The 15,508-nt window shown below is 36.7% G+C and overlaps 1 protein-coding gene across 4 annotated transcripts in view; it reads right to left on the bottom strand.

Moving 5' to 3' along the window:
- ERCC6L2 (ERCC excision repair 6 like 2) overlaps window positions 1-15,508 on the bottom strand; it is a gene marked incomplete at its 3' end in the record, with an annotated part of 54,134 nt that overhangs the window by 32,267 nt on the left and 6,359 nt on the right. For 3 of the 4 annotated variants that reach the window (XM_082782537.1, XM_082782539.1, XM_082782540.1), the window contains exons 3-9: window positions 15,123-15,242; window positions 13,379-13,572; window positions 10,924-11,085; window positions 9,253-9,460; window positions 7,707-7,847; window positions 6,039-6,152; window positions 4,637-4,756 (exon numbers count right to left, since the gene is read on the bottom strand). In XM_082782537.1, coding sequence (XP_082638663.1) covers window positions 4,637-4,756; window positions 6,039-6,152; window positions 7,707-7,847; window positions 9,253-9,460; window positions 10,924-11,085; window positions 13,379-13,572; window positions 15,123-15,242 — 1,059 coding nt within the window. Of the gene's footprint in view, window positions 1-4,636; window positions 4,757-6,038; window positions 6,153-7,706; window positions 7,848-9,252; window positions 9,461-10,923; window positions 11,086-12,991; window positions 13,102-13,378; window positions 13,573-15,122; window positions 15,243-15,508 lie in introns of those variants that run through there. The other variant, XM_082782538.1, reaches the window with a different exon arrangement.

The raw sequence follows: 15,508 nt of genomic DNA, 5'->3' as shown, positions 1-15,508 counted from the left end.
AAATAATGACAATACGTTAAATAGAAGTAACTACATAGGATTAATTTAAGGGTTTTATGTTAAGAACAGTATTCCAAAACTCCACAAATGGATGCCTGTGGAAATATATATGTGTATCCTTAAAAAAGTGCCATTTCAACTGCTCAGACATTTAATAGCCCTTCACACTTGAAAAATATATCACCTATCTCAGACAGGATTTTAGCAAAACTATAGAAATTATCAGACAAGATAGCCTTGAGGATTACTGCAGGCTTTAAAATTATTTCTCCTTTAATTTATGTTACTTCTTTTTCCAAACAGCTTTTGTATGGAGGCAGAAACTGTAATTTGCAATCTTTGCTTTTCAGAAGTAAAAGTGTAATTTGTCCTTATGGTCTGTAGTTCCAAACTTTTTTTTTTTTTTTCACTTCATGATGGAAAAGTAGTGGTTTCCAAACTAGGCAGCACACCCCTTTTACTTCCATTCTCATATATTCAGCTACTTCAGCTTAAGTATCTAGGCATGAAATTTACCTCTGCAAAACAGTTACAGCTACTTTGCTAGCAGTTGTAACTGTTTTGAACTTCATTGAAGAATCCATGCCTTTTTCCTTTCCTCTCTGGAATAAATTTAAAGTAAGTGCCACAAACTTTTCCTGTGCAAATATGCTCAACTGCAAAAGATGAATCACCTGTGCCAAAATTTCCGGGAAGTACGTACTAAATTTTAATTAAAAGAACTAAATAATACCTACTATGTCTATGCTACCAGATGAAAGTTATGATAACATTTCAATTAATTTCTAAAATGTATCTATAGAACAGAAAATTAGAGCTACTACAGTGGCACAAGGCTATTAAAGACGTTTTCTGTAATTAGTAAATATTCTATTTCTCAATAAGCATGTTAAAAACATATAAGGTAGTTTTCAAGCTCTAACATCTGATGACCCTCCTTTCTGCACTTCCTGACGGTAAGAGGTCCTTCTAAATGAAAGAGGTCCTCAAAATGAGTCTGCTCAGAGAATCTAAAAAAAATAATCTCAAACAGCTTCCGCTTAAAAAAAAAAAAAATCAGAACAGAAAACAAGTTAGACAGTCTTGTCTCAGAAAACAAACCTCTACTGCAATCAGCAGCAGTATTTGGGCCCTTCAGTACAAGAAGGACATCGCGGCCCTGAAGCATGTCCAGAGAAGGGCTACGAAGCTGGTGAAGGGTCTGCAACACTAGTCCTGTGAGGAGCAGCTGAGGGAACTGGGGGTGTTTAGTCTGGAGAAGAGGAGGCTCAGGGGAGACCTCATTGCTCTCTACAAATAACTGAAAGGAAGTTGTCAGAACCTGGGGGTCAGCCTCTTCTTGCAGATACCTAGTGACAGGACTAGACGCAATGGTCTCAAGTTGTGCCAGGGGAGATTCAGGTTGGAAATTAGGAGACATTTCTTCTCAGAAAGAGCAGTCAGGCATTGGAATGGGTTGCCCAGGGAAGTGGTGGAGTCACTGTCCCTTGGTTGTTTACCCCCAGTACCAGATACACATGGACCAATTTTTGGCAGTACAATTATTCTGAAGTAAAATTCAATGGTCTCAAAAAACGTTGTTTTTCAAAAATGGCTACTTGGCCCACAACATAAAACTTCTCTTTCCAGGCACAGAGATACCATCACATTCTTCAGAATATTCAGACATATTTCCTGAATTAATGCATAGTAATTCTAAAAAATTCTATACAGTTTGCAATACACCAAAACAGGTACTACAGATTTCCAATTGAAGCATCACATAGACGAAACCAGAGGTCATCAACAACGCAAAGCCATACTATAAATCTACTGGGCTGTCATAAATGCAGCACTTGAAAATTCATAAAGTAAAAAACAAAATAAACATGCATGAACCCCTTGTAATAATAGATCAAAAGATCTTACATCAGCGTAACTTCAGTGCCTGGTAAAATTATGGAGAAGATTGTTCTGGGAGTTACTGAAACACACCTAAAGTATAACACTGTCATTGGTCAGAGCCAACATGGGTTCACTAGGGGAAGTTATATGTATGTCTAACAAATTTAATTTCTATGACAAGATCACTCAGCTAGTTGACCAAAGGAAGTCAATGTAATCTTTCTGGATTTCAGTTTGGCTTTTGATACTGTCTGTCCTCTGAGAGACAAAATGGACATCCTTCTGGACAAAATGACCAGAATGCTGTTAGATAAAAGCATAATAAAATGGGTGAACAATTGGCTCATGGGTCAGACCCAGAGTTCTTGTAAATAGGGTCACATCAGGCTGGCAACCTGTCACTAGTGGGGTTCCCCAGGGCTCTATTTTAGGACCAGTCCCTTCAATGTTTTCATAAGGGTTTCGATAAAGGACCTGAAGGTGTTTTGAGCAAGTTCACAGGCAATATCAAATTGGGTGGACTCTGTCGAGGGCCTGAGGCCTTGCAGAGAGATCTGGACAAATTTGAGAGCTGGGCTATCACCAATAATATGAAGTTTAGCAAGAGCAAGTGCTAGATGTGTTTGCTGGAAGTGCTTGCACCTGGCAAGGGGCAACCTTGGGTGTATGTACAGGCTGGGGGATGAGAGGCTGGAGAGCAGTCCCACAGAAAGGGATCTGGGGGTTCTGGTCAACAGCAAGCTGAACATCAGGCAGCAGTGTGCCCTGGCGTGCAGGAAGGCCAACCACACCCTGGGGTGCATCAGGCACGGCACTGTTACCTTGTCAGGGACATGACTGTCCTGCTCTACTCCGCACTGGTATGGCCTCACCTTGAGGTACTGTGTTCAGTCTTGGGTGCCACAATTCAAGCCAGACACAGAAACAGGCTCTTCACTGAGAGGGTGGTTGGGCACTTGAACAGGCTCCCCAGGTGAGTGGTCATGGCACTGAGCTTTCTGGAGTTCAAGAAACATTTGGACAATGCTCTCAGACACATGGTCTGATTTTTTTTTTTTTTTTTTTGGGGGGGTGATCCTTTGGAGACCCAGGAATTGGACTCGACAATCCTTTGGGTCCCATTGAACTCTGATAATTCTATGATACAATAATTATAGTTTCTTATGGTGGAGGAAAGAAAGGTCCACATTGCTTTGCATTTTTGCCTACTACTAATACAATGTCTACAACTAGTACAAAAAGTCTAAGCTGACTTTTTTTTTTTTTTTTTTTTTTTAAGATCATAGAGTAATAAAATGATCTGTGAAAAACACTTCAAAACATTTTCTTACTTTTCCACAGCATTTTATATTGCACTTACCTCTCATCTACCAAAACCACTGAAAAAACATTTTTCAAAATAAATGTTTCGAAAGCAAAAGACAGCTTTAAAAACCTAGTTTTCCATAAATACTTAATATACACTGTACTTTTTAAAAATTTAACTTCTCCATACTAAGACCCTCCTTGTGAACTTTTTTTTTCTCCCACATTTACCTACAGTCTGTTTACCTCAAAATATATGAAGATTGATCTGTACGGACTGATCACATGCTAAAAGGTCAAAAATGAAATAAAAAGCATAATATAGTAGGTGAGGAAAGTCTTTAGTGAGACATCCCAACAGTATCAAGCCAACAACGAAGTTAACTTTCATGAGATAATTAACTGTATATTGTCGGATACAGGCCTCTCTCATGTATATAGTAACAGAAAAAGATGTTGCTTGCATAACAAGAAATCAAAACAGTGATCGTAATCATCACTGCTAACAAATGCGACTTTGTTTCTGCCTCCCTCCAGCCACAGTGAGCAGTTATAAACATCCTGGTTTATAAAGAAAGCAAATATACAGCATACCTCACTCTGAACAGCTTTTTATTCACTATTTATTGTTGTCTCAGAAATACTCCTAAACCAGGTATACTTTTCTTTTTAATTAACTACATTAAACATCTTTTTCAGTTATTCATCCTGTTCCCCTCTATAACCAACCAGGAAAACTCACAGCTCCTGAAATGAGGTGTTTCACAGGTTTACACTTAAGATGTTTATTTTGATCATCTTTAGGCTGGATCCTATGAGCTTCATTCAATGCCCCAAGGATTAGAAAAGACAATAAATACTCAGTACATCTTCACTAGCTCCATGCCACTCATGATTGTGTAGAACTCTATAATTTGAAATTTTTTCCAGGTTGAAGAGTCCCAGCCCACTTGGTTCCTTCCACCCATTAGCACTGACCACCTTTGTAACCCTCCTCTGAACCTTTTCAAGGTCTAACACATTTTTTGAGAGAAGGGACTGAGCCAAAATACTAAAGGAGGCACAAGTCACTCAATTCATAATAATTTACTTTTGCTCTATTTCCCTTTCCTAAGTATTCCTGACTGGCACCAAGTTGTTGGTTTCATAGAACCATCTGTCATAACCCCAGATTCTCATTCTTGAGTGTCAGGGTCAATTCAGTGCCCATCACTAAATATGCAAAGCAAGTATTTTAGGATATCAGTCTTAGCATCACAAATTACTCTTTTCCAGTCTTTATATGATGCAATCCTGATCCAAAACAAGTCATCTCTGCAGTACCACCACCACCACAAAAAGAATAAGTAAGATAAAAAAACCATTAAGTGTACATTTTATTACACCCATACACTGAGACAGATCTATTATTATCAATACTTATTTTTCCTCTAAAGAAAAGGTTTACCTTCATTTTTCCACTGTACTTTGGATCAGAAATTGTTTCAAAGGCTGCATCTTTGCTTAACTGCACAAAATCTGGAAAACTGGAAAAGACCTCGCTGCACACCCGTTTGATATGTGCTTCCTGAAAGAAAAGCAGGAAGTTTGAACAGGCATTAAAAGTCACAGCTGCACTAGCTAACAGTAAGCCATGAAAGGAGTCAAAGAGGCTGAAACAATCTGCTGAAGCAACTCTACCAGAAAGAGTTATGTATTTTTATTCAGTTTGGTACAGAAGTATTGGATCACTCATCTCCTGTGTGTTTTGGTTTGCTTCATTTAAAAAAGACAGAAGATCCTATGTGAAAGGAAACAATCCAGTTGCTAGAATAAGAGATGGTGAAGATTTCTTCTCTGGGGCAGAGACTGCAACAGGACTTGGCTTAAAGAACTCTTCACTTGGTGTTTGCATGACCCAATAGTTCTGTACCAGAACTTCTCCTGTATCTGTTACTGTAATTGGATTTCTACAGTCCCACTGATATAAAAGAACACAGTATGGGAACTGCAACTAAACTTGTCAAAAGCCAAATAAAACTCTATTGCTAAAATTTGGATAGATCACACATGTTACATCTCTGTTTCCAGAGGAGCGGAAAACATCTAATCTGTCAACTAAGAATCACTATGAAATGTTTTCACAGCAAGAACTACATATGCAACACACAAAAAACACGTGTGTATTAACTACATATGTCTCTGGGCACTAACAGTAACACTTCCTAATAAACAAAACCTTTTTGATAGAACAAACTTGCCAAAATTTGCTAGGACTTTCTCATTTCCTTCCCTTTGTGGTTTCTGAGAGGAAGTGATAACATCCCTGATACCTTTGATCATTTTGGGATATTAAGGTGCACCAGAAGTATTTTTTAAAAACCTCTGTCTTTTGTGGTTACTTGCCATAGTAACAAGAGAAACTGATACTGTTCTCCCCTTGTTTTGCCAAAACATTTCTCATATTATTTACAGAAGATCATCTCTGAAAATAAAATTATAGAGAAAAATATAAATAAGCAATTAGAATGTGTTATTTGCACAAAGTAAACACTTATAATAGTAAACGCTTTGTAAACATTTCTAATAATGCTATTTCTATTGCATTTATGACTCTTTCTCCAAGAGTTCTTCAATTTTAATATAGACCCTGTTTCCAGATAATCATCAACTATATCAACATTCCACTGTGTGCCATCTCTATCTACTAAATAATGGCTGGATTCTAAGTTACTGAATGGAAAGAGAATTTTGAAAAATATCTGAATTACATTTAGTTAAGATAGAGAAAGAAGACAGCAGAAATTTTTATTCAAAAGTTTTCACCCTATTTTCCACAAGTTCAACTGTTTAAAACTTCTGAAACTAACCTGTTGCTTGCTAGTGTTGTCTGTCTGCAGCAGTGCAGCATGATTTGCAACTTTCTGTAGGATTGTCAGATAGCTGAAGCGCAGTGACTTAATTGTTTCACCATAAGCATTCGCCTACAAGAAACAAACAAACAACAATGCTTGATGCAAACAAATACACTTGAAAATAAGAAAAGCTAAAATACCGTTCTAACAAGGTTCAATGTATTAGCAGTTCTGCATAGCACTAAAATTGATTCCAAACCGATGCATTCTGTATTTCTAAGAAAAATGCATTAAGTTTTTATTCCTAGCTTCATGGTCCTTTTAATAAAAAATGTCTTCTCAAAAAGAAAAAAAAAGCCATGTTCATTCTTTGCTAACTACTTCAGATAGCATGATATCTGCAGAAATTAATATAACCAAGAATTCCTTGTTAGGCAAAAAACCAGTAACCTTACAACTGATGTAAATGCAAATCAAAGTAGAGTTGTTTGAATGACTTCTTACCCTACAACTGCTAATTTTACTGCAAAAATTTATAAGGTTTCACAAACAACTAAAGTAACATAATTCAAACAACTTGAAATGTTCTACAATGCAGCAGCAACAGCAGCAGGTATTTTTCTGATTATGGTTGGCTGTTTTGACCAATACTAGTTTTCCTTTCCCTGATCAGGTTACTAAATTTCATTGTTAACTTTGGAATAAGTCAGTCTGTAAGACCTCTCAAGTATTCCCAGACTTGCCTAATGCCCTCTGTGAATCACATTCTACAGCATTTTACATTTTTCTATAAAACATCACACTAAACAAGAGCTTGCAAAGAGCTAATGGCACTATTCATGGCAACTTAAATGGGCTGACATTGTTTTTAAATCAAGATGCAGAAGACTAAATAAACTACATTAGTGGAATGGGAAACAAACAAAAAAAAAACACCAATGCTTGAGAACCTAAATAGGCCAGAAGTTAAACAGGGAAAAGCAAGTGTGAGATATATACTTCTATGTGTTTAAAATACTTCCTTAACCTAAGTCTACTAAGAGATACAGAGAAAAACACAAAGCTGGATTAATCAACGTTAAAGAAGAAGGAAGGAATCTGCAGAGCTGTTCCTAGTGAACAACATTCTGCTTGCGTTGTAAGGTTTGTCACAGTTCTCCCTTCAGTAAGGTAAATAAAAGCACATGTATAGTGGCAAAGAAAGACATGATCTAACTGTAGTCATGACACAGCCAAAACCCAGACAATCTGCTGTGTCCAGGTTGTCTCTAATTTGTATCTTTCTGCACTGACCAGTTAAGGTGCATGGTAGCAACATACTTTACACATAATGAACATCCCAATGTATTACCCTTTCCAACATAAACTGTATCACAGACATACTTAATACAACTTTACTATACAAGTTGTATACAACTTTATTAAAGTTGTATTAACCAAATTTACTGTATTAATAATGACTACCTGCAGGGCAGCTAACTGCTTATTAAGGCAGCTAGCAAAGCCTTAACTTTGCTAACTCCAATGCCCTAACTCCAATGTTTCTAGTCAGATATCCCAAACTAATGGCCAGACAGCCACTTCAATCTGCTCACCTTCAGCAGGGAACCTATTGAGAAAATCCATCTACTACTCAAGTATGCAAGTCTTATGTTCTAAAATTCAGACAATGTAAATTCTTACTTTGTAACAACAGTTCTTCCTCTTACGGCCGCTGTTGCAGTTACAGGGCTCTCCTGCTCTTAATACTAAGCTTACATCCTCTGTCTCCAGCACAGCCTGGTATATTGCTTTCTGGAATTCTGTCAGGGAACAGTACACCATCTGCCAAAGAGAAAACCCCAAAAATACTATTATGAGCAGCAAACAATAAAAGCAAAGAGCATTGCATCAAGAATGCTCTGGAACTAGAGTAGAAAACAGTAATATATTTGCCCAAATAGTTACAGGAATTTATTCTACCCCAAACAAACAAACAAAAAATCTGCATTTTTACACAAAAGTAGTATGAAACGGTATCCAAAACATACATAAAGTTGTTTCATCCCTTCCCAAAATTCTACAAAGAATACAAATGTCAAGCTACAATAACTTGCAGTTAGGTTTCTATAAACCTTTCAGTAGGGCTTTTGTGGAAGGACAGGAGGAGGGAAGAGTGAGAGAGAGAAATGCGTAATTGTAATTAAGGATTCCCCTGTGCTTTGCCAGTTGCTTAATTTGCCCTTTCCTCTTCTTAGGCACTAGCTGTTTGTAGGGCAACACCACAGGCAGCACAAACAGAATAAGCACTGAGAAGGCAAGGATCTACACAGTGCTATGGCCAAAACTCTTATCCCTCCTCTCAGAGACCATGGGTGGCATCTCCATGACATCTTTAGTCTTAACCAGCAGGAGACAGAAATCCCAAGACCATTCCTTAACCCAGGCCACCCACAAAGCAACAGCAGCATGCTGAGCTATAATAATACAGCAGTAACTTGAACATATACTCACATTAACAAGAGAATGAAAAGAATAAAACCTGCTAGATTTAGAAAGGCAACTGACTGACATTTGTGTTAATCTTTCCTTTAGAAGACAGTTTAGACAACATTATTATAACCTAAGGATGAAGAACAAATACCAAATTTTGAAAACAAAAACATTTTCAAATTAATGCATTCATCTACTTAGAAGGAAATATATCTAATAAGAATTAATTAGAACTCTTAGCTATAGAGTATTATTACTGTTTATATGATGTTTGCAATAGCACTAGATGAACAGGATTACAGACCTAATAATCATTATTTTTAGTTTGGGATTTTTTCTTCTACTTAATGATTGACAATGAGAGTTAGAAAAGATTCAAAGCAAGCTGTTCTACGTACAATGTATCAAGTTGCAAATTCAAAAGTCCTACATCAAATTTCAAGAGATTTACACACATTGCATTGGGTTTGCAACGATAAGCACAGAAGTGCACATAAAATAGATGTGTAAATCACTAGTCAGAAGTCTAGCTGAGCATTTTCATGCTTGATTAACTCCATTTCAACATGCAATCATAGTAATTATGTGAACAAAGCACACTACTGCATGTGCATTTTTTTCAAGGCTCTGGATTCTTCTTAAATTCATAAGTCCAAAAGAAAACCATGAACTAGTAGAGGCATGACAAAAGAGAGAACAATAATAAAGAAGAGAAATATTCATTAGCATTGTATTTGAAATGTACAGGCGCTCTTACTCTATCTTCCTTTTTTGGCAATTGATCACTGATAAGTGCTTTAGTACGTCTCAGAAACCAGCCGGACATTTTTCTTGCTAGCTTCGCCATGGCCTTACGACCTGTTGCTAGCTCTCTTTTGGTTGCAGTGTGCCTCTGACCATGCTCCACTGGATCAGAAAATTTCTTCTTGAAATGCATTCTACTACCCAAAAGTCCTGGTACAGCCCTGTTAAAAAAAAAAAAAAAAAAAAAGTAGGGAAAAAAAGAGTGGGGCAGGGGGTTGGTCTTGAAGGAATAGCAGCGTTTTCTTTACACCAAGACTGCCGATCCCTTTCCACTGATTAAAAAAGCATACCATACATTGTTTTTGGCTAACAGCAAGAGATGTTAAATTAGCAACCAGTAAGGAAATGAATAAAAGTGGTGTATATAAATAGAAACATACACTACTTCCAGACATTCAAATTTTTTCGTTTACTTATTGTGATCCTCAAATTTTAAAGAGATTCCCCTTAGGAAAAGGCATGCCGTCTCCAGAAATCTACAGCTCAGCAGACCAAGTCACAAGCATACAGAAACTCCAAACTCCAAGGCTGCTCCTGTTTAAGAGCTTAAATAGGAAGCTAGACTGTCACATTTTTAATGTTTACCATTTTTATTAAAAACAGGCTATATAGATACTACAATTTACTGAATAAAATTCCAAGAAACCCAACAGAAACATGAACTTAGTAATCACTGGCATCACTATATATTGGAACAACCCATCAACAACATTGGCATAGTTTTAATGGACCAGATACAACACTAAGCTTAGCATTAAAGAATTTCTTTCCTGATATTTCAGCTTCAGCCTAGATTTCCTTAAACCTAAAGAACGTTTCCTTTGTTTTTCCTTTGTAAAGTATCGCCAGTAAAGCTTCTATGTTTGGATTTATATCTAGGATTTCCACCTCTCTCTCAAAAGTTTCCTTGGACAAGACTGTTGCGTTGTAAAATCTGCACTAGTTCATTTTGAAAAGCAGCAAAATACTATTACTTTCAACTTCCAAGTATGTCAGAATGACCTGCACATATTGGACAAAACAAAGGCATGATGTCATTCAAAGCTGTGTAATCATACTCAACCTACTGTGTGGAAGAGAGAAGAGAAAAAAAAAAAAAGTCCTTAGAAAAGAAAGAGAAATGAAGGGAAAAACAAACAAACAAACAACTAAATGCTTCCCAAATTCCTCAAAGAAGTAATCATAGAATAAAATGAATCATAGAATGACTTGGATTGGAAGGGACCTCAAAGATCATCTAGTTCCAACCTACTTGCCATAGGCAAGGTTGCCACCCACTAGATCAGGTTGCTCTGGGCCTCATCTAACCTGATCTTCAATACCTCCAGGGATGAGGGCATCCACAATCTCTCTGGGCAACCTGTTCCATTGCCTCATCACCCACTAGGGAAGGTTAAGAGGAACTCCAAATCTATTAAATTCCTGCAAAATACGTATTACAAGCGGACCTAGAAAGAGTTTACTTCAAATTCATATATGGAAAAATATTTACATTCTCACAAATATGCTGTCTTTTCTTGTCTTGTCAGAGACAAGTCCAAATCCAGCTCTATCCCAATCCCACTACATAATTAAGATATACAGGTGTTTTACCATAAAAAAAAAAAAAAGCTATTTTATTTACCAGTCCATAACACACCACAGTTCCTTCATATTGTTTTGAAGAATGGTTCCAGTAAGGCCTATGCGAACACTGCATTTTAAGGACTTCATGGTTTGAGTTATTTGAGCCTTTGGATTCTTGATTCTATGCGCTTCATCCACTATGACAGCAGACCACTCTACACTGCAGAAGAGCAGAAGAAATACTGTCTTAACTGAAACTACGTATCCCATCACTCCACATACACATAAAAATTGACATCAGTCACACACATAGCCCTGATAAGTATAGCCTAAAAGTATGTATTTTTTTTTTGTATTTTACATTGTGTTATACAAAGCAGTTTCCTCATATTCTGTTTGTTTAGTAAATTTAATTGCCATAGTTAAGTATAACAGCTAAAACTCTTAGACAAACAGATGAACCAATGTCAGCTGTATCAAACATTTTCTGTGAAGAAAGCTTTCCATTTCCGGAGCAATCAACTACAGCATGTCTCGCCAGCACTATCAATCAGCACATCTTACCAGCACTAATTCCACTCATTAAGAAGATTTAGAAATAAACTGAATAAATCTCTTACTGTGAACTTCTGAACCATGACTAACATAGGTATACTTCATTTTTTCCTCCCCAAAAAACTATCCACTGTAACTAGGAATAGACTCAAAGCATTTCTAACTGCAGTTTCCTAAATGAAAGCATCACACAACTTCTTCAGTATCTATAAAAAAAACAATATGGCAGAGGTGTCTTAGAATTTCATGATTTTGAGACCAAGAGGCATATAACAGCAGAAGCAGGGACTGAATGAGACTTTGCAACCAGTTCAAGTATAAAATTTGAAGGCAAAATGAACTGTCCACTGTGATATAAATTTAAAATCATCAAGTCCCTAGGAAGAAATTTAATAATTTTATAAGATTGCTTTATATACATGAATGAATATTTCAATTAAATTATTTGTTATTTGAAGCAGCAAAAGGCTGAAGCAGATGCATTTATATAAAACCTTTTTCCTGAGTGGGTCTTATGCGTTTTACATGACTACTGTGAAAATCATCTTGTAACATTTCTGATGCCTACTAAATACTCACATCCAAGTTTCTTACATTCCTAAAGTCTGCTAATAACTTAATTTACATGAAGAATGGAGTCTATGTATTCTTTCTCTTTACAGAACTTCTACATACCCGATCTAAAGCTTTGCTAACTTCAAGGATATGAAATTAGCTATGAAGAGCTTTCACAGCTAATCTACTTATTACAGAAGCTTGAAAGTCAACTAGAGAACTTAAGAACAAAATCTTGTCAAGCCATCCTTAATAATAACTACTTAGAGCCAGTCTGAGGCCAATCCATCATTCTAGCTAAGCATGACACCTCTCAGTGTCAAAAGAGTATCAAGCCCATCTAGTCACATGCTCTGCAGATATGGTTTGGTAAATCCATACACTAAAGCGATATATTTATTCACACATGGGACCTCCTGTGCTGACGTGGGCTATTCAATCTCCAAGTGTGAAGAGTTCCTCAGAAAGACAACAGGAAGAAGAGAGGGTACTGCTAGCATTACTCCTTTAGTCTTCTCCTATCTGCACTTCTTTTTCAGCCCTGCAGATAGATCGTTGGAGATCAGATTGTTTTGGTGATGGCTGTCCAGAACAGCAGGACACACAGGGCCCTGGGCCTTTCCTATCACCCGGCACAAGAAGGTCTGCAAAGCCACTGACAAACGACACTAGCTGCTAAGGGCAGGCTGCTACTACTAACAGAGAGCTGTTCATGCAGCTTGTACCCTACTTCCAAGATGAAACAGGGAAAGAGGACCACTAGGATCAGGTGAAAAGCTAAGTACTCCCAAATATAACAAAGGGGAAGGCAAAACTCCTCATTTAAAACCACTGGCAACCATGAGACAAACAAAGTAGGACTTCTAATATGATCTAATCTCATAAAGACTTTGATTCAGCTAAGTTGATTGTGTATTTAAAACTGGATACCTATATACTTTCCCTTGTATATCTAAGTTTTTAGGACTCAGGCATTTCATCAAGCAGGTGAAAAATACAAATAAAAAGGAAAATACCTTGTGAACATTTGATAAAAAATTCCACACCTCTTTTTCCTTAAACTGTATTGAAAGATAGAAATATCTTCTGCATATCTTTATCTACCACTGTTTCAGGAAGGCAATTCCTGCAGTTGTTAGAGAACACTTCATGAATGGGTTAAACAGCAAGGACAAGTTTTATGAAAACTATTCAAACACTTCTCCCAAGCATCCTATTACAAAGAAAGTATAGGGTAAACTCTCCAAAGACATTTAAGTGGGATTCACTTCTTCCATGCAATGAATCACTGGATTTTAACAGTAAATACATCACACATTAGAAATATGTACTTTCAAGGAGTAACACAGAATAAAACAGGCATTTAAAGCTGCATGTGTAGAAAAATGCATTAAAATAATTACCTGTTAAGTTCATCTAAATACAAGCGAAGCGTCTCATATGTTGTAAGGGCAACTTCACATTTCCCCTGCTTTATACGGCTCAGGTCATCATCCTTTTTACTGCCATGTAAGATGGAGACTTTGAAGTACCCCCACGTGTCTAACTCATCCTTCCAGTTGTACAGCACTGAAAGAGGGGCCACTATGAGGAAAGGCTGAAAACAAACAACCGTCACAGTATTACTGAAAATCTTCAGCACAAACCTTTCTCAATAAGGAATATCAAAATCTTGAGATTTATTTTACCACTTAGTAGTTTGAACTGTTTATTCTGTCACTTCAAAGCACAATACAGAAAATATCTGAACAGTCAATATAAATTCAGAAGTAAGTTTACTGAGTGTGCAAATACTACATGAAAAAAAACACACTGTAATGGTACAAAAAATAGCCAAAGTAGTACTGATATTTATTCAAATTATCAACTGCAGTAAGACATGATATACTATCACACTGCTTTCTTATAGCATCTGCATCCATATACCATGTAATGTTTTACAGATGCTAAAAACAGAAGATTGAAGAAGTAAAGCAGCTTCCTCCAATCCATAATTCTGGTTAATACATGATTAAAACAGAAAGCATCAAAAAAAAAATTAAGACAATCTGTATAACACATTTGTTATCACAGAAAAATAACATCAAGTGAGATGGGAAGGGACCTCATGTAGTCCTAATCCAACTTTCTGGTCAAAGCAGAGGCAACATTGAATCCAGACAAGGTCATTTATAGCTTTTCCCACTCAGGTCTTGAAAACACTTAAGGGATGGACCTTTCTCTGTGACCTGTTCCAATATTTTGTTGCCCCTGGAGTAGAATTCTTGTCCTGTAGCCAGTCAGAAGCACCCCTGTCTTCTCACATTACATGCTACCCCTTCACCTCTTCTTGCTTGCCTGAATTTCTCAGTGAACCCATAACCATTGTTCACAAAGCTATCGTCATACAGATCGTTCTGGTAGTCAAGATATTCTAGTCATTCCAATAGCATAAGCATTGAACAACAGAAATTGCATGGGTCCTCTGACGTGTAAGATTACAAACGTCCTATTTCTCCCATTCACACAGAATAGAATCACAGAATCCTCTACGTTGGAAGAGACCTCCAAGATCACCTAGTCCAACCTCTGACTTAACACTAACTAGTCCTCTACTACACTGTATCACTACGAATAGTTACATACATCCCTATTTGCTGTAACAGTATTTGATTATGTAGATCAATCAGCCTTACTTATGACATTACAATAGCCATTCAACATGCAAAGTCACAAGAATATTAGCAATAAGCTTACCAAATACATGCATTAGTCTTAAATATTTAAAAGTACTATTACAATATCCACTCATATACATACAACATTTCTTGTAGTTTAGGAACACAATCACACAAAACTATTATGTTCTGCTCACTGACACAGACTTTTTAAAGTACTCTAGCCACAAATCTCACACAGATACTTCCAAATGTTTTGCACTAGTACATACCGACAGCATTAACAGACTAGGAAACTGTTAGACAATGCGCTGTGACAATCTGGAAAACTGAAGGCTTCCCTGACACACCCAGAAAGGCCAAGAACCCCCTAACCTACCAAATTAACTGAACATTGAAAAAGAACATATGTGAACTCCTAAAGCAAACAAACAACAACAATTATTGCCTTTTATCAAAATCCTTAAAAGCTTATCATTAAAAGATGTACCTTCTTAGGGCTATACTTTGATTCTTTTTTCATTGTCCTCCGTAAAAATTCTGGCATATTATTTTCAATATCTTCACGTGTTCCCTTCTTGTGCAACACTGCAGCCAGAAATGAAATGACCTTGAGAAAGAAAACAATTCTCAGCAATCATGTAAAAAAAAAAAACACAAAAAAAACACAACAACAAACAAACAACAAAACAAACAGAATGAACAAGTTCCACTGAAAATAAACACTTCAGACAAAATCCTGAATGGGATTTAGTATTTCTATATATAATATTTATATATTTATCTTATTGTAAATCATTCTCAGTTTTTAAAATGGGAACCACTCCCCTTGGAGAATTCTGAATTTACAAGGGCATTTGTAAATTTATTAATTGC

The sequence above is a fragment of the Aythya marila genome, assembly GCF_965140915.1.
Source record: "Aythya marila genome assembly, chromosome: Z".
NCBI classification, from domain to species: Eukaryota; Metazoa; Chordata; class Aves; order Anseriformes; family Anatidae; genus Aythya; species Aythya marila.
The sequence above is the reverse complement of the archived record's forward strand: the minus strand, read 5'-3'. Positions and strand labels throughout refer to the sequence as shown.